The sequence below is a fragment of the Branchiostoma belcheri genome, unplaced genomic scaffold (genome assembly GCF_001625305.1).
Source record: "Branchiostoma belcheri isolate BF01 breed outbred unplaced genomic scaffold, Haploidv18h27 scaffold87, whole genome shotgun sequence".
Lineage (NCBI taxonomy): Eukaryota > Metazoa > Chordata > Leptocardii > Amphioxiformes > Branchiostomatidae > Branchiostoma > Branchiostoma belcheri.
In genome coordinates, this window is record NW_017804542.1 from 902,393 (window position 1) to 922,397 (window position 20,005).

The window sequence follows — 20,005 nt, forward strand, 5'->3', positions numbered from 1 at the left end:
ATTAGAAAACAGCAAAAATGTTGTGTAGGGAAACAACAACAAGAAACGCAACGTTTTAAAATTCCTTCGCCAGAGACACTAGAGAGCTTCGTTCGCGCGCTTTCCGCATGACTGGAACCAAAGGCTGTCACCTGACACCGCTCCGCCATGTTTGTTGACTGACACGAAAGTACGACCCAATAACACCTAATCCGTGTCACACCTGACGACGCTTTGTCCGCGCAACACCTGGCACCGAGACACCGGTTCTTCCCACATCTCCTTAAAACTTCTTAGGACATTTTCCTTATAAGATCTGTCAGTGTTCAGGCGAGACTGTGAGTGACGTCGTCAGGCGATTGTCGTCGTCGCCTTGGCAACGGGCGACGCGGTCCGGTTCAATCGTCTGCGGCAGTCAGTGACACAACACGACCCACGGGGGAACCCAGCAACACACGGGACCGGCCGGCAACTTCTCCCGACTTTCTACAACAAGGAGAAGACTGTCGGCGTTCTAGAGTGGAGCCAGTTTCTGTCTTTCGTCCTACAGTACGCGTAAGACAACTCTACAACTCTGGGAGTTGTAAAAGTCGCCGCAGGAAAGTTTTTCGGCATGTTGTCGTCTGTATAGAGCGAGACTAGCCCTGCTACCCTACCACTGTGAGAGGGGGACTCCACCTACTGGTAATAGTTCGTCACGTTTCCTGAAACTTCGGTCTACAGAGGAACACCACACTGTACGCCTTGCTGTTTCTTGTACATCGTGAGAGACGACTTGGAACACTACAGACGTTACTGTACGTGTAGCTGTTTCTGTGTGTATGGAAGACGCATTGGAATGCTAGAGAGTATACTATAGTGCTGGCGACTTGTAACACTACAGACGTACTGCACGCCTTGTCGTTTCTTGCAGACTGTGAACGACGACTTACTACGTCGCTGTTTCCTGAAAGACGACCAGGAACACTACAAAAATTATTGTACGTGTCACTGTTTCCTGTACGCTGTAAATACGACTTGGGACACTACAGACGGCACTGTACGTGTTACTGTTCCTTGTGGACTGTGAAAAAGGGCTGGGGGAAGTTTAGAGTTTCTCCGTGAAAGTTTAGACTCATGTCGGGGACAGGAGACGACAGGCTGTTTCCTTAAAAGACGACCTGAAACATTACGATTGTGAAAGAAGACTACAGGCTTTACTGTAGGAATCACTGTTTGTTGTGGACTGTGAAAGCAGACTTGGGGAGTTCAGAGCTGCTACAGACATTACTGTAGTGCTGGCGACTTAGAACACTTCAGACGTACTGAACGTTTTCGCTGTTTATTGTTGGCTGTGAAACTTCTGACTACTTGGGAAGTTTAAAGCTGCCCCGTGAGTGTTAACAGCCATGTCGGGGACGGCAGACGAGCCGGAGCCGGCCCTCCAGCCGCGGCAGATCGCTGCCCAGGTGTCGGCCCTGGCGCGGCAACTGGAGCGGGAGAACGCGAAGATACAGGCGGCGGGCAAGGCCGGGCTGGCCCGCGGGAAGGTGCGCTCGTTTGCTTGTTTGTTTGTTTGTTTGTTTGTTTCAGAAACTTCCAATTAGTGACAATACACCACTACATTTTGTTGACTGTATCGTAAGTTCTTGTTTGTTTACATTCTGATAGTTTGTGGTGGCACCATAAACCGAGTGTGCCTCGTGTGTGCTGTCGTAGCGCCAAATATGTTGAATGGTTGAAGTAAGTGACAATCACACGAATTCAATATTTTCTGGACTGAACCATTTCAATTTTTGGTGAAAGAATGTTACAAAAGCCCCCCCCCCCCTTAAAGTGTCAGACTCTGTTTTCGCTCTGTTTCTTCATCCTCGTTTCTTCTTAAGGTCAATGACCACCATGAGAATTAACAGAGCAGACTATGTGTGAAGGTAAACATCATACATTTTGATTTGCAAATGTTAACTGTCTAGTTTTTCTGTGCGTTTGTTAGGTTGCGGGGCTTCTGCAGGAGTTGACCGCGGTGCTGGAGGACTGCGCCCGAGAGAGCGGTGAGCTGGCGGCCGGGATTCGCCATGTGCGCGGGGTGCTGGCCGGCACACGGGACGGGCTCAAGCTGGCAGGCGGCAGGGACAGGTGTGCTAAAGGTGAGACTGTGGGGGGATAGGTGAGCCAAAAGTGAGGCGGGTGTACTAAAGGTGAGATGGGGGAACATGTCTGCTTAAGGTGAGGATGGGGACAAGCTGTCTAAAGCTAAGGTCCCAATTGGGAAAAGGGGCTCTGGCGGGTAGTTCCCGGGCTGTTTTTTACCACTTTCGGGCGGGACCCCGACGTGGCCCCGCGGGGCACCCTGCGGCTACCGGGATATTTTTTGGCCCGTCGGGGCCCCGATAAGAATTTAATTCTGAGTTAAATTCTACCCGGGCCCCGCTAACAACAAGACGCCGTGACCTCATCGTGAGAACACCGGGAGGTACCCCTCCGGTTGCCGGCATTCCACCGGGACACATTTCTTACGTCACAGACCAGATGAACAGAATAAAGGTGTGTACTTCGTAAACCCGGGTAAAATGTGTGACCTCACATCAAATGATCACAACAAATACGTGAATTCTGCATTACGTATAGGTCAATACAAGACATCGTCAGAGAATCTGCTGGGTACCTGCCGGGTGCCTGCCGGATACCGACCAAAGAGGGTGACAAAATTTCTAACAAAATGCTACTGAAGGAAACTTTTAATTGTGACCACGACAGACGATGCCCGCTCGACTCCTGAACCCGGCCGGGGCCAGCCGGGGCTACATCCCCGACGGGCACCGGCGTAATTGGGACCTTAGCTTTAAGGTGTGCTAAAGACGAGGCAAGAGAACAGGTGTGCTCAAGGTTGAAATGGGTACAAGTGTGTTGAAGGTGAGAAAGAATCCCGGAAGAGATGCGTCAGAAAAAAAGCTTCCCAAAAGCGCAGGCGTAGCACTTGCTAAGAAGGTTACGCTTAACGTTATAACGTAAAGAAATACTGTTGCATGTCCGATAGGAACGAACATTATCAATATACAAACTTGTACACGTGACCACCTCCACACTAGCTATAGGACCACCTGGTCCTTTATACGAGAATCATGTATATAAAGACCACCTGTCCACATAGACCAGATTTTATAGGTCCCCTGAGTGGCCTTTGCGAGTTTGGACTGTACTTATATAGTTTAGGGAAAGCACATTCTTGCAAGATTGGCCATAACAGAAAAATGCCGGGGATGTTTTCTGCACCCTTCCTGAGTACCCTCCTGTGTGTACCGTACATGTCGCCTGTTTGTTGGTGGTTCGACTTGAGGCATGACTCGCCATAAAGTTTACTTAACAACCCCTGCCAGGTGTTCCTACAACACGGAAATATGGCCACAAGTCACGGAATACAAGGTCGGTAACAACTTTCTTCTTAAGGGTTAATTAAAAACTGTGGAAGACAGGCGAAACCTGTCATCCTATCTGGAACCATGCCTGTCTAGTTCTATGCCTCAATGGGTTTGGGTTTGGGCCAGGCACGGTTCTGGATAGTCTGCGCGTATCCAAGAACGTAGATTTGCCCCATGCACGTTTCTGTAATCTCCAAGCAGATCTTTTGGTAGGGTAAGACAGTATCAAATTGGCCCAAACCCTGAAATTGGCCAGTGTGTAACCATTTCCCCACCCAAGGTGGTGGTAGCGACAAAAAATGTCATATATAAAAAGCAAACGATCTTCCACCATCAACCTCTGCTTGTAGAGTAATTTTCTGTTCATACATGGACTAGCCATAACCTTGTCCTGAGCATATTTTGAGATAAAGCAGGGTTCTGGCTACAACAGATGGGGACGCGGTAAATTGCTTCCTTAATTAAAACCTGTGGAAGACATAGGTTTACCTGTGTGTGACACAGGTGAGATCAAACACGGTGTGACAAGTACAGGTGTGACAGGTATACAGGTGTGACAGGTATAAATTTGTGACAGGTATACAGTCGCGCTGGGAGTTATCCGAGTACGGGAAGTATTTACGATATCCGCGCCCGGGTGCGACTGCTTCTCATGTCGTTAGGCGGGTCTAGAAAAATTAAAGGTAGTTCCGTAGCCTTTCTGAGGCTGTAGGGGCAGTGGGTTGTTGATCCACTTTAGATCACTGTATTGGAAGGCGGAGCCCATCCGTGTCCTTCTACTGCGTTTTACCTCACCAACCGAAGTCAGGTATCCTTGAGTTGAGTAAGGATTGAACATACGACCTATCGAATGCAAGGCGACTACCGTGCTGACTTGGCCACTGTACTGGTCTGATCTACACAATCTCTACTCTCCAACCAGAGCTTTAGGCTTTTGTCTTTGACGTGTTTTAGACATTTCTTTTGTACTGGTATCTTTTTTGACGCTTGGAGTGACAAGTGGATACTGCCTGGCCAATTTGATACTGATTTTGTAGCCACCAAATAATCTGCTTGGAGATTACTCGGTCATATACAGTACTAGTATCATGTTCTCACAGCACAGAGGCATGTGTTGTGCCTCCATACATACCCGAGGATTAGCCTGGATTACGCCGTGACCCTAATACCAACCAGTAATCCTAATCAGGTCTCCAAGCTTGATCCCTTCTGATCCTTTCCCCTTTCACAATTACAACTTCAGAGGCTGAGAAATAGGCCACTACCAGGGATGCCTTAGCCTACACCAGGCTTTCTTAAGGATTATGTGAGTAGCAGATAGCCTCCACCAGGCCTTCTTAAGGATTATGTGAGTAGCAGATAGCCAAACACCAGGCCTTCTTAAGGATTATGTGAGTAGCAGATAGCCTCCACCAGGCCTTCTTAAGGATTATGTGAGTAGCAGATAGCCTCCACCAGGCCTTCCTAAGGAATATGTGAGTAGCAGATAGCCTCCAACAGGCCTTCCTAAGGTATATGTGAGTAGCACATTGCCTCCACCAGGCCTTCCTAAGGTGTTAGAGAGTAGACTTCAGCAAAAAATAGTAGCCTCCAACAGGCCTTCCTAAGGATTATGTGAGTAGCAGATAGCCTCCACCAGGCCTTCCTACGGGGTGCTGGAGAGTAGAATTCAGCATAAAATAGTAGTCTCTACCGGGCATCCTGAGGATTATGGGTTGTAGAATATCGGTAAAAATTGTAGCCTCCACCAGGCTGGCCTAAGGGGTTATGGATAGTAGAATACTGGCAAAAATAATAGCCTGCAGCAGGCCTTCCTAAGGGTTGTGGATAGTAGCATATAGGTAAAACCTGTAGCCTTTACCAGGCCTGCCTAAGGGTTATGACTAATAGAATATGGGAAACATAAGACCAACAATTGGTCAGGCAAGTGAGTCGTAAAATTTTCCCTTAGAAAAGGGCAAACGCAAACTCCTGGCAGATTATTATCCCTATTATAGTCGGCGTAGTTAGTCTGGTGTCAAGGACCAATCTGTTTCCTTATCACACAGTGGAAATTACCAATTCAGACAGAGGGCAAATAGCCCAATTACAAGGCTGTATGAAGTAGGTATTGAACCTATAAATCTTCAGTATTCGTCAGAAACAACCTTCGCCACACATGTGTGTACTTCAGTAGTTGTTTACCTGGACCCAGGAGGTGTTTAACATGTAAACTCTCCCATTAATAACATCTGCGTCCTCCAGTCGTAAACCGGACCATTAGGACCGTTATCGGACTGTCTGGGGCAACTACAAACACCAGTCACGCCACTGGGCTGTTTTTACTTCTGTCAATCTGACAGGTTACATATGTTTTAGCTATCGTCGATGTGTGGGTCTAGGAAATTTCAAACAACATACAGTCAGACGTATATGTCTATAGTGACCGCGCTAGGGAGTATTCGGTAAAAAGTGAACGCCTTGGCCAGACGGCCCCCATGCAGTGGTGATGGCTAGTACAGGTATGACTCTACAGGTATATTAATGATCAGGTGGTCCTTATGTTCCTTACTTGTTTACGTATGCAGATGTGGTCGCTACACGTTACAGATTCAGTGACCGAGACTCAATTGATGTCCATTAATTTTAGTATTTTCTTAGTTTTCAGGCTTAGAAAGAAATTATTTGAGCCAGTGGCTTTCTTTGCTGCATTCTATTATTTGTATCAGGTACAGAATTTGTCTTCGGTGCATTAAGAAAACAACACATAGTGTTGAAACCTGTCTACAGGAACACTCAAGAGACACGTAGTGGTCACTTGTTTACGTAGAGGTGGTCACTTGTACAGGTTTGACTGAGATGTCTTTGGATTTTGGTGTTTTCTTTTCTGGAATTGGTAAGTAGGGTGTTTTTAAAATTAGCCTACTAGTAGAAAGAAATGCTCATTAAGCTATTTGTATCTTTTTCTAATTATGGTATGATCAGCGCTTGTTGGGCCAATGACAGGTGACCACAAACGTTCTTCAGGTGTGTTTAATCTTGTCCGTTGGTAAAAATCATGCCTCTCGTCTCCCTTCGCTGTTCGCCTTGTTTCCCACGTCCTAATTTGTAGCCACTGCGTGAAAGACGTTCTTTCTTGTGTGCCTGCATGTATTCACAACTACACACAGTAGCAACACGCTCAGGCAAATGTTTGTATTGTATCCAGAACCGTGCTTTATCCAGAATCATGTTCAGGATAGTCCAAGCGTATGTACGTATCAGAACCGTGCCTGTATCAAATATACATTCTTGGATACCCGGAGATTATCCAGCACCGTCCCTGATCCTGCCCCTAACCCATTCAGGCATGGAACTAGACAGCACAGTTCTCGGTACAATAGCTTGTATCAACGGCGCCTCTCACAGAGAACACAGAGGGGAAACAAAACGCACACAGCGAACGACAGAATAATGACTCGGAACAACGTAAGATAAATAGTGCCGTAAGAGTCCATTAAACCAGACATTCAACTCCTAAGTACGCTCTACAAGCCAATCTCCAAAACTTTTCTTGTTTAAAGGGATGCCTTTTGGCCAATATCACATTGTAGCCACTGCCTCCAAATACAACACATCAAATCCCCCCAGTCATGTAAATAGAATAAACACCTGTTACTTAGCTCTTTACATTATTACGTCAGTGAAGGCTAAACGACATACACAAAAAAAGAGATACTCAATTCAAGCAACTGGATAGATTTTGGAAACTGTCAGACGTTTCAAGTAGCATCCACTCCTTAACATTCTCTGTGCTAGCCTACAATTAGAATTTACAAATGAAATTGCTGTCGTTGTACATCTCTATTTTGCTAAAGGGAAACTTTTATATCAACCAATTTCTATACATGTCTTCTATTCCTCAGCCTAATAGAGTCCGGTAGAAACTGTAGAACTGTAGTGAAGTTCAAGGCTGAAACTCGCTATTCATACATTTGAGACCACCTCTAGCACAGGTGACTGTTCACCAAAAGCACACCTGTAAACCAACACTGATTAGATTCTCCCGGCAAGGCTGCTTACATAAAAACCCATCAAAACCTTTCAGCAGAGACAACAATATCTGATCAAGCAGGGCGTGATTTCTAACGCTATAAATAGTCCGGCACGGTCACACGAGACATGGTAGTCACTACAGCGGGGATAGCCTCTACCAGGCTTCAGAAGCGGCTGGAAAGAGTGGAAATTGGCCAAACAGAGAGATAACATGCCGGGAGAGTTGGTACGCTAAAGGTGTACAGAGGGCGGCAAACTTTGCTCCTTTAGCGGACTAACTATTCTTACATTTTACCTGTCTGTTTGGCTAAGTTCTACTCTTTTTAGCCGCCCCCGAAGCCTGTACGAGGCTAGGCCGGTCCTGCTCTACTTGTCCCTGCCCGGGTAGGATGTCGACACCCGACCCTGAGACATTCATGTTCGCCTGTTTCCGCTTCTTTCATGTCCTACCAGCGGATACACTAACTAGCCAGGTTCTCTTTTGTCCGCCTTGTCATGACCGGCTAGTTCGGAATGTTCGGGAGTTAAATGGGTTGTTAGGGTGGGCGGGGAGGGGAGGGGATAGAGACAGGAGTCGTCGATTGTGTGTCAACTTACTGTAGTTGTACATGTTCGACTGGAACTAAAAAATATGTAGACGGCTTTTCATGTATTCTTCGGTACGTAGGGTGTTTTGAGGCTTCGGAAGAACTGATTTGGGCGGCCCAGTAGTTTTCTTCTCTACATTCAACTATTTGTACCTTTCTCCTAACGTGCTTGGCTCAGTTTTGAGGACAGGTCGTTTTGGGGGTGAAAGCGTGGGCCTTGAGAAAGCAGTGACAAATGTACCAGCTATGTGGGTAATAGAACACTTAAGCCGGACGGTAGCCAAGAAAAACTCAAGCTCAATGCACTCCTCAGGGAGAGGGGAACCAATTGGGTATCAACTCAGTGTTGTAAACGTGAGAAAGAAGTGACAAATCTGCTAGCTATGCGGGTATAACAACCTAGTCCCTCTTACATATCAAGTCATAGTTTTGGGACAAACACCTGTTCAACTACAGATACCGTTAGTCACTGACAAAAAGTAGTGGATGCCACCTGAAACGTCTGACAGTTTTTAAAATTTATCCAGTTGCTTGAGTAACAATTTCTTTGTGAACCTAACCTGCCATTTCTATAGAAGTATCTAGTGTTTTAACGCACATTACTGAGGGGCTTGACTTCTTTTGTTTGGGACAGGCATTGGCTAACATAGACCCCTACATGTATAAACAAGACATCTTTGTAGGTACTGTAGGTACAGTTTTGCTTTCAGCCTGGGTAAAACTCTATCCTCTCGGCTAAGTGTTACCCAACTTGTACTTAAGGTACAAAACCTGAGTACTAGTATTTCGCCTGAAGGCGGTTTACCTGTGATGCGGTACAAACAAACAAAGGTGCACCTGCGGTACAAGGTGCTTCCGTCTCACAAGGACGCGGCAAGGCGTCTTAAAACCAGCCAAGGGCGGCTCTGAGTACGTGTGAGAGGGTTACAGCCGACTGGAGGGTCCTCCATAGCATGCCAAAAACTGGGCGTTTTGGGGGTCTTTAGTGTCTTTGGGAGCTTTTATGTGCTATTTTCTGATTGCATACAGACAACATAGCCGGCCTGGTTGAATTACCCACGTTTTTTTTAACTTAACTGGGCTAATCAGAAAACAGCCGAAGACCACCAAACCCCCACTTCTATACATCTGCTACGGAGGCTACGGCTTGAGGGCCACTCGTACCGTTTGTTCAGTGATTTCATTTCCCTCGTTTCCAGCGATTCGCACGGTCCGTAAACAAACGGCTGTACGGTTAGGAGGGTCTGTAGGAGTAGTAAAGAAGGAAGTGGGAGCTCAGGCTGTGTGTTTTCCTCTTTACGCAAGAATTGGGAGAATTCCTTCCGCCGCCCACAGATAGCTATAGCCTTCACCAGGCCTTCCCAAGGGGTACGGATGGTAGAAATGGGCAAAAATGTAAAACCCAACCAGGCCTGCCTATGGGGCTATGGATAGTAGAATTCTGCACTTAGTTGTTGGCTATACCTTTCTGTATTTGTTTGTCATAGGTTTATTAGGTCATGTGCAGCCATTGTAGGCATGGGTGTACAATAGAAGTCTTTTATTTATAGCTGATCGGCACGTCTATAGCCTGCCCAGTTTGTCATGTCGTACATCATACACAGTTTATACATTCCTCATTTCCCTGACAGGGAATTAATCTCCAAGCAGATCTTTTTCGTGGCAACAAGACAGTGCTTTATCCAGAGCCATGCTCAGACGCGGTTCTGGATTATCCACGCGTATCCAGAACCGTACCAGGGGCAGATCTACGTCCTTGGATACACGGAGACTGTCCAGAACCGTGCCTGATCCTTGCCTTAACCCATTTAGGCATAGACATAGATAGGCACGGTTCTGGATATAAGTAATTAGAAAGTTTATTGCTAATAGTACTTGCCCGAGGGCTAGTTGCATAACAACATAACAAAGAAAATACAATGGTATGTGAGACTATATCTACTTGTAGCAATAATATAACATATATATAATATAACCCATTCGGGCATAGACCTGTATAGGCATGTTTGTCATGTTTCTGCATACGGCACAGCCTGTACATTTGTCATCTCTCTGACAGGATATGATAATGGTGGCCTGTACGTGACGTACGTGTCAGCTGTCCGCGAGGACATAGATCACCTCCGCCAGCCTTTGTCAACTCCGACACGTCCCACGATTGGCTACACAAATATCGTGTGACACCATGGCAACGGCGCCCGCCGGCCGGCCATGTTTGCGCGCCGCGTCATCAGGGACTTTCAGGGCCCATTTCAGCCGATCAAAATCCGAGCGTAAACAGCTCAGAAAAGCCTTTCTTCAAACAGTAACCGGCGGTTAAAGGCCAGGCGCTTGTTTGGGATATCTGTGGCGATAGGAGATCGGCTCCGTAAAGCTACGAGATGAAAATACCTGCACAGCGCGGCAGACGGTAATCCGCTCACAGTCATTAATGCCGCTTCAAGGCTTCTGATGTTTGCGCAGGCCATTCACTGGCGGCTCGGCCGCTGCCTAACACTGAGTGTGAATACAGCGGGCCCGCTGGCGCGAAGGGCTTCTGCTTTCAGCGCCTGTGATCCTGAAAGTCGGGTCAGGGCCCTCTGTAAAGACGCCGCCATTTGGCACGCAAACCTCGCGCGAACCGGACAAAACCTGCGCACCGCGACAACAGGAAGGAGCGTCTGACAATGTAGCAAAAACAGAGAACTGCCACAACGTGACCGACCCATTTGTCACTGTAGTGGAAACAGAACTGCCACAACAAGAACGGGCTGTCAGTGTAGCAGAAACACAGAATTGCCACAACATGAACAGTCCATTTGTCAATGTAGCAAAACACAGAACTGCCACAACATGAACGACCTCGCCCCCATATACATTTATCAATGTAGCAAACACAGAAAGGAGCAAAACTAAAACGGAGTCTGACAATGTAGCAAAAAAAAAAAGAACTGTGGCAGGTACTTTGTGAAGATGCATCGGTGCGGTGTGCAGAACTGGCGACACTTGACATCGAGCCAGAAGAGAGACAAGTTCACAATAAAGTACTGACTCAAGTAGACGTTTTTTAAGACCACCCACTTCGTTAGAACCTGCACTGACAGTTTTCCCCAACTGCCTGACATTATTCAACACTTGGTGCCATAAGAGTCTACATAATCTGTTCTGTAATTATCTTCGCCAAGAAGGTTATGTTTTCAGAGGCGTTCGTGTGTGTGTGTGTGTGTGTGTGTGTCTGTGTCTGTGTGTCTGTCTGTCTGTAAACACGATATGATCAACTGATATAATTCATGCAAATGAGGCATATTTGCATAGTCAGGGAGGATCACTTATAATTAATTTGTCAGTCATACAGATTAACATCATCTGGCGAAGGTATGAGATCGTGGAACTCTAATTTTAAATGTGTTATTTTTCTGATGTTCAATGAAGTGACAGAAATAAGTCCAGAGAAAAGGCTATAATTTTCAACACTGCAAGCAATATATTTTAACAAAAGTGGTAGTTTTCTTATGAATTTCCATTGATTTGTTTCAGAGCACCACGGACAGGACGATCCTAAGGAGGCCTCCGTCGGCAATCTCCGTAAGAGCGTCGACGAGGCGATGACGGTGGCGGAAAAGGCCGAAGGCACGGTCGCCGAGGTGGCTCGGGAGGCGGAGGCCGCCATCTTGGAAGACGCGCGAGAGCTGAACCAACTAGAGTGCATCGAGGATCAACCTGTTGAGACAACTGAAGAGAAGGACGCCGCTGCGGAGGAAACAAGCGAAGAAAAAGCTGCTCCTGAAGCTACGATTTCAGACTCAAACGAAGTCGCTGGCAATCAATCGGAAAACGTTGTTGTAGACGAACCGCCGGACACAGAAGAAAAGGTAGCCGAAGATGAAAAAGAATCGGAAGAAGATAAAACGAAAGAGGTTCCAACCAACGAAGAAAGCGCAGAGGAAACAGAAAAGAAAGAAAACGATGTGAAAGAAATGGAAAAGACAGACGATGACACGAAAGACAATGATAGTGCAGAAAAAACTGATAACAAATCTACGGAGGCTGAAAACGACATAGAACAAATAGTAGAAAAGCAAAGCAGACCAAAGAGTGAAGACAGACCGGCGGCAACCACAAAGACAAAAGAATCTTCTAAGAAAGAAAAGAAAAAGACCAACAGCGATCGGGTGGAAATTAACCTTAACACTTCCCCAGAAGACAAAGAACATGTAGATCAAAAGACGCCGGCCAATCCTGGAATCTGGAGCACCTTTCCGTAAGTTCACTTCTTTGAATTCTAGTTTGTCCCCAGTGTTCTGTATACAAGATTTGCTTTGTTAATCTTGCGTAGCCTTTGCGTTATGTTTCTTTTTCTTGTACTGGGCTCCTTGTGCCCAAATCCTCCATTCGTTCAACGTAAGTTTGACCACCACTTCTTCCACCAGTGTCCTACAATAACCTTTTCCTTCCTAACTTTACACGTATGCAAGCTTATTCACAGAGCGGTGGGTTTGAATAGGTTCCCTTCCGCTATAGAAGTAGGATATTTGCACATTGTCGATGCAGTCATGCCCCTTCAGGGCTTCCGGCTTGCAGACGAATCCTATAATTGCAACTTTTACAAAGGTTAACTCGCTCCCCCGGTCACATATACATCGTGCAACGCGATGGAGGGGTTTCTGTGACAATTCCGTGCCGCGTGTCTTAGAAACTGCCGCCTACTACCGTCACTCTTAACAAAAGCACCTGACATGAATCGACTGCTCTGATACATGCGATTGCCAACGTGTGGGAAAGCGGCTTAAAGTGAAAAGGTGAACTTCGAATCTTAAGCCATTACCTAAGATCAAAGATTTAAACCTCCTTGCTAAGAACAACCTTTTTGCCCGTTTCTGTAGGCTCGATGCCCTGAACGATGACGGCCAATCAGAACTCGCCTGCCTCATCAAGGTGGACATCGGGGCCGTCACCAACTTCCCGGTCACGTGCCAAATAGCCAATCAGCTGGCGTCGTCCGCGCTTGCGCAGAACGAGGAGCTGGTGAGTCACGTGGTGCAGCTGGCCCCCGCGGGATGGAAGCTGCCCGTTCCCGCCGTGGTCTCGCTGCCCTACACATGGTCTCGCCACGTCTCGCGAGAACTGGCGGTCAAGGCCACCGCCGACGGCGAGACTTGGAAAACGGTGCCGCTGAAGGCAGCAGATGTGGTGTACAAAGACAGAAAGGTGAGCATAGAAAAGATGTATTTACGTTTAACTAACCACCTGCTTTTCTGCCTGCCCTAAGCCCGAAGATGGTCCCTTGCTCCCTTGAGGTCCCCCTATGTTGCATGGCCCAGGGCTCTAGACTCTGCTGCCTTTAAACTAACTCCTGTGTGATTCACGATTTTTATCTTTCCACCATCTCCTGTATGTATGCTTTGTAAACCAAAGATTATATTTACGTTGGTCAGCATGAATCTTATTTAACTTGCATTTCAAATTTTCTTAAGTTTGTCATGGTCTAAATTTCTCCTAAATTTCTTAAGGTTGTCATGCTCTAACTTTCCCAGATTCTTCCTTGTGACTATAAATATCAAACAAAATTATTGCACTAACTTTTATCACATTAATAATGAAAACGGTCTTTACTCTTCCACCACAGGGACACTTCGTGGAGTTCGAGGTTTCCCGCCTGGCCTGTTACGTCGTCGTGTCGCGTCTTAAGGTGGAAACCTTCACCCTACAGAAGAGCAAGACGAAGCCAAACGTCTTCAGGTCGTCCGTGGACCAGAGGATCGAGCTCAACTTCCCGCCAGGAGCGATCAAGACGGCGGGAGCCTTAGACGTGCAGGTGAGGAGAGCAGTAGTTCCTACATAACTCGCTAGGGGGCGAACGTGGCCAAGCAACCCTCCACGAAGTATGTACATGAACACTGGGGATGTCCTTGGTGCTGAAGTCCGTTGCATTGGAAGGGAAACTTTGCCAAAATGATGTCCACCGACACCACATGCCGATTAGTTTTATAATATATGGACTTCAGAGCTCTAACTGTCAAGAATATTCCTCTTCTTCGGCGTTTAGAATCTTGCACATGCTGCAAACCCAACAACGAAACTGACAACCCTTTGTTTCGCACAACCGGTCAACCACCTTTAGGCCTGGTAATTGTTAATATATCAGTTTTGTACAGTACGTACAGCCTGCTTAAGACCAGACTGTAAGGTTTGAACCCAGAGCCCCGGATCTTTACAATCCAGAACCTCCAGATTCTAACTCAACAACCCTAACCATAAGACCACCTTTTGGCGTAACACATTAGACTCTGAGTCAAAAACCCTTACGGCCTAACCAAAACAGCACCTTGCCACCCTTCACAGGTGCAACCTGTAGACTCTATCAGCCTGTCTGCGCTGAAGTCCCGCTGTCCGGACTGCGACTCGCTCATCTCCACCAGCCCGATCGTGTCTCTGGCGCTCAGCCCCGGCCTCAGGCTACACAAGCCCGTAGACATCACCGTGCCCTGTCCGCTCAACCCGGCGGGCAACTGGGCACGGGACCCCACCAGGCCGGGCACCGCTGGACTCGGCGGGTAGGTACGGGATAGCTAGGGTAGGTACAGGGCTGGTGTACAGGGCTGGGGAACAGGGTAGCTGGGTACCGGGCTGGGGTACAGGGTAGCCCCGGCCTCAGGTTGCACAAGCCCGTGGACATCACCGTGCCCGTACCCGTAAGCTGGGCGGTTCTAAATATTGCCCAATTTAACCGATGTATAATAGGCATGGGCAGGCGGACAGTGCTTCCAGCACCGTAGAGATACCGAGAAACCAACGATAGTCTAGTGTCAGGCTGCAAGTAACACTGCTTTCCCACCCACCAGGTCCCGTAAGCTTGGCGGCGTCTCCCCGCGGCCGGGCAGTGCGCCCGCCGGCAGGACCAGCCTTATGGAGGAGGGAGACAACGGGGACGACTTACTGCACCTGCTGGCGTTAGCAAATCCAGTCTAGCTTAAAACTAACGCTGTTTTTTCTTCACGCCTCCTCACCAGGTCCCGTAAGCTTGGCGGTACGTCCCCGCGTCCCGGAAGCGCGCCAGCCGGCAGGACCAGTCTGATGGAGGAGGGAGACAACGGGGACGACTTCCTGCACCTGCTGGAGTTAGCAAATCCAGTCTAGCTTAAAACTAACGCTCCTTTTTCCCGCCACCAGGTCCCGTAAGCTTGGCGGGACGTCCCCGCGGCCAGGCAGTGCCCCAGCCGGCAGGACCAGTCTGATGGAGGAGGGAGACAACGGGGACGACTTCCTGCACCTGCTGGGGTTAGCAAATCCAGTCTAGCTTAAAACTAACGCTGTTTTTCTCTCCCTGCCTCCGCACCAGGTCCCGTAAGCTTGGCGGCTCGTCCCGCGGCCCGGCAGTGCGCCAGCCGGCAGGACCAGCCTGATGGAGGAGGGCGACAACGGGGACGACTTCCTGCACCTGTTGGGGTTAGCAAATCCAGTCTAGCAGCAGTAACGCTGTTTTTTCTTCACGCCTTCCCACCAGGTCCCGTAAGCTTGGCGGCAAGTCCCGGGGGCGTGTACTAAAGGGCCTGGGCAGGCGGGCGGTACTCCCGGTACCGAAGAGAAACCTTGGAGCCTACGATAACCTGGCTAGAAATAACGCTGTTCTTTCTCCCCACCTCCTCATTATGAAGGTCCGGTAAGCTAGGCGGCGTCTCCCCGTGGCCCGGTAGCGCGCCCGCCGGCAGGACCAGCCTGATGGAGGAGGGCGACAACGGGGACGACTTCCTGCACCTGTTGGGGTTAGCAAATCCAGTCTAACGTAACGCTTGTTTCTCCGTCTCCCCACCAGGTCCCGTAAGCTAGGCGGCACGTCCCCGCGTCCCGGTAGCGCGCCAGCCGGCCGGACCAGCCTGATGGAAGAGGGCGACAACGGGGACGACTTCCTGCACCTGCTGGGGCAGCCCGAGGGCGAGGAGGCCTGGGCCGAGGTCATGGGCGTCAGGTTCCGGCAGAACAAGAAGGGCCTCGTCACGTTCGAGACAGCCGAACTGCTGGGAAAGTACGTACGAGCTATTTGTCTTTGTAGACGACGTTTGGTTAGGATTCTTGTGCACGTACCTGTACTGTACAAGTGACTACCACGATATAAGGACCATTTGGTCACTTTTTGGCCGTCCACTTTTTAACAGGGCAATTTTTCCATTGACACAGGCATTGAGAATATTATCTGTAGTAAAACACCTGCCCACATAGTGAGGAAGTGCATGTGCCGTTTTCACTGACCCTGGTATACGTTAGGGAACCCTTCATAAAATGGCAATGTAGCAGTTAGAATTCGAATGAGAGGTTTACAAGTTCTTTGGTGTAACAAACCGAGCTGCTACCGCGTTACGTGAAATTGCAAAGCTGGTGTGTTAGGCCCATACAGGTTGGCCAATTCAGCTAATACCATTCGCCCCTACCTCCCAGGTTCATCGTCCTGCGTACCGCCGACCCTGCGGCCGAGCAGTTCCAGGGCGCGACGGAGGCGTTCCCGCGGCTGCTGGAGACGTCGCTGGGGCTGACGGACGCGCGGCTCATCCTGCGCACCAAGACAGGCGACCCCGAGCGGGCCGTGGTGCGCTGCGTGCCGGCACGGGACGTGCGCGAGGCCGAACTGCAGCTGGACGCAGCAGGGTACGAGGAGGCAGAGCCCAGCAAGGAGGTAAAGTCTGTTCACAGTCACATATATATAGTCCTACAGCTTTTGCTATGGCCGAGCCCAGCAAGGAGGTAAACAGTTTACTCACAGTCACGCGCACTGTCTATCGTATCCAGAACGGTACCGGTGTCTATTTCGTTCTATGCCTAAGTTAGGGTTAGAATCAAGCACGGTTCTGGATAGTCTCTGTGTATCCAGAACTATGTTTACCTAGCTAGTTCTACGCCTAAATGGGTTAGGGTTAGGCCCATGCAAGGCACGGTTCTGTATAGTGTCTGCGTATCCAAGAACGTAGATTTGCACCAGCCATGGTTGTGGATACGTGTGGACTATCCAGAACCGTGCGTGAGCATAGTTCTGGATACAGCATAGCCACTACAGTGCCTTCTTCCCAAGGAAACTTTGGGAATGTCTAGGCATATATACCCTAGCTGCTGGTCACACTGACACTCGCCTCTCACTGTAGATAGTATATTTGATACTGACATTTATTGTAACAACGCCCACTAGATTGTACTTAAGCGTTAATACCACACTGCGATTTACCAAGGACCACACGTTACCTCCCGGCAGGTCCTGCTGAAGGACGGAGACGAGCTTGTGCTGAAGTTCTCGGGAAACGTGAGCAGAGACACGGACGGGGACAGCAGGGACTCCGTCAGACTCACCTTCTACAGCCAGAGGCGGACACAGGCGCACTTCTACATCAAGGAGGTGAAATGTTTACCATAACCTTCATCGATATAATCTTTAAGCTGATAGCTGCCTGTTACCCTACCCTGATAGTTGATACGGTGGTGAGACAGTGTCCAATTCGATTTCGCCAAGACGTGTAGCCACTGTTTGGAGAATAGAATACTGCCTTGGACCTGCTTGGATATTCCATCGATGTAACCTTATAGTTGATCAGGCAGTATAACAGTACATGTATGTTCTCTATTGCTTTACTTTACATCTACTTTCGAATTCTTTCACACTGTATGTGCACTTAGTTAGCCTTCGGACATGGTTGTGCAAATATCTGATTGCAAGCACAATGCCCCTCATGGAAATTTATGATAGCTTCAGTCTGCTCCGAAGGTCATCTACCCTGCCAAGATGATCTTGGGAAGCTGAAACGACTGTGCTACAGGCTAGAGAAGGCAGACTATAGTTAGTATAATGTAGTTTTGGTCTCTTCGTAACAGCGAGTTTCTCGGCTAACCCACATGTGCAGGTGAACGAGTTCGGTAACTACAGCTCCCCGTGTTACCGCGGCATGGTGCGGTTCTACGGCACCCGGCGGCGCGTTGGGAAGCCCGGCGCCGAGGACCCCGACCGGGGCCCGCCCGATGTCATCAAGAACGCCTTCCTGGGGGACGCGGTGGAGGAGGGGCTGGACAGCATCTGTAAGCTGCCTGTTACCCTGCCCAAGGTACGCTTTGTCTCAGCTTCAAGCAAAACTATAATGAAAACAAACCCTGCACTTATAATAAAGAGTCCAGGCCAGCTCCTCGGCTTCGGGGCCAATGTGATACCATGAAAATTACTACCACATGTTTATCTCTTCTTGAGTTATGCTGTTTCCAAGTTTCAAAGTTCAAGATAGAAAATAAGCCTACAGTTCTAAGGAAAGCCACCACTAGAAAGTATAAGAAAACTACCCAGTCCAAAACCACCTCCCACGGAACAATCGTGACCATGGCATGATCAGACCCTGAGATATGGAAACTGGACGTTCAAGTACAATACCATAGAAGGTCGTTAGGAGGCCAATAACATCCCAACAATGCTTAAAGATTTAATCCATTGCTATCTTCTCCCTACAGAGAGAGCGGGACCCCCCAAGGCCCCCAAGTGCTTACCGGAAACTCATCGAGTCACAAGGTGGGCGTCTATGCCTTTTCCAAAATCATACATTGAAGATATGCAATGATATTCTAATAATGTCTAATATAGGATTTAATCATGTAAAAAGGTCACAGGTACTTCTATAAGTAAACTACAATCATTTATGAACAGCTTGATGTGCAAAGGTTAAGTGTGACAGGTTGTTCAGTGTAATGTACCCAGCTGCCGCTGCGCCGCGTGCCTGCGAAGCTGGGCAGTTATTCGTGCTATATTCAGACTTCAGAAACAGATAAAGGTAAAGAGTATCACAGAAAACTGTACAATACAAACTGTACAGTAACATTCCGCGTTCCTTCTCTCCCAGGCCCGTTAGTGAACGACTAGCTGCAGTGGTTAGGTATAAAAGGTGCCACACGCCTGCAAAGCTGGGTGGTTATACAGGCTATACTGAGACAGATGTAGGTAAAGAGTACCACAGAAACTGATTGTTCAGTAACATTCCGCGTCCCTTCTCCCAGGTCCGTTAGTGAACGACTGGCTGCAGTGGCTAGCCTCGGAGATAGACGAGGACTGGGACCTGTTGGGACACCACCTGCGCGTCAAGCGGTCCCGTCTGCAGCACATCAAGAGGAACAACCCGGAGGTTCGTGGCTGCAGATGGATCTTAAATAGCCTTTATCTAGCCTCTATCTAGCTTTTGTCTAGCCGCTAGTTTGACCGGCAGCCCTGTCTTTTACTGCTGAACCAAAAAATATAAATAGATATCTCGCTTTCTGCACAGAATTTCTAGCTGGCAGCCATGTAGAGCGTTGGTTTTGGATTGAAGGAGGAGGGAGGCGAGGGAGCTGTATCTGCCCGCCGGGCGTGCTCTAGTCACTCGTTAACAAACGCTGCCCGCTAAAAAGTCCGAACAGGAGACTATATTCTACCCTCAACATCTGACTTGAATGTGCTACCCTCTAAAATGTTTCTATACATCAACACACCCAGCTTAAATGACAAAAGTACTAGTTCTATCTTGGAATGTACAAATGTATGATGAATGTGCAATGTCCACTTCTTGTGACCTGTACCTAACCCAGTGTGTATGTATGTACAATAAAGTTCATTCATTCATTATTTTATTCATCCATCCATTCCAGGACCTTCAGCAGCAGGCGTTCGACATGCTGTACTCGTGGCGGAAGAGCCTTCCCGCGGCGGCCGACAAGATCGGGAAGCTGTGCCGCGCGCTGTCGCGGGTCGGCCGCAGGGACCTGGCCGAGGAGCTGCGGGAGAGATACTCCGACCATCGCAAGAAGAACGGCAAGGCCTAGGGCCTGTCGTGTTAAAATAAGAACATGCTTTATCGAGAACCATGCATTATCCAGAACCATGCTTTATCGAGAATCATGCTTTATCCAGAACTGTGCTTTATCCAGAACCGTGCTTTATCCAGAACCGTGCTTCATCCAGAACCATGCTTTATCCAGAATCATGCTCAAGCATGATTCTGGATAGTACAGTATCCAGAACCATGCCTTGACAGAACAATCACTGGAACGGTTCTGGGC

The 20,005-nt window shown here is 48.4% G+C and overlaps 1 protein-coding gene across 1 annotated transcript; it reads left to right on the forward strand.

Moving 5' to 3' along the window:
* LOC109487241 (death domain-containing protein 1-like) lies at window positions 1-19,785 on the forward strand. The gene is made up of 16 exons (XM_019791225.1): window positions 1-1,508; window positions 1,952-2,105; window positions 11,495-12,218; window positions 12,841-13,165; window positions 13,584-13,772; window positions 14,300-14,511; window positions 14,800-14,907; window positions 15,128-15,235; window positions 15,613-15,720; window positions 15,771-15,980; window positions 16,391-16,625; window positions 17,196-17,336; window positions 17,839-18,036; window positions 18,431-18,488; window positions 18,971-19,095; window positions 19,595-19,785. The coding sequence occupies exons 1-16, from the start codon at window positions 1,368-1,370 to the stop codon at window positions 19,766-19,768; spliced, it is 3,210 nt and encodes a 1,069-aa protein (XP_019646784.1). The 5' UTR covers window positions 1-1,367; the 3' UTR covers window positions 19,769-19,785.
* The last annotated feature ends 220 nt before the right edge of the window (window positions 19,786-20,005 follow it).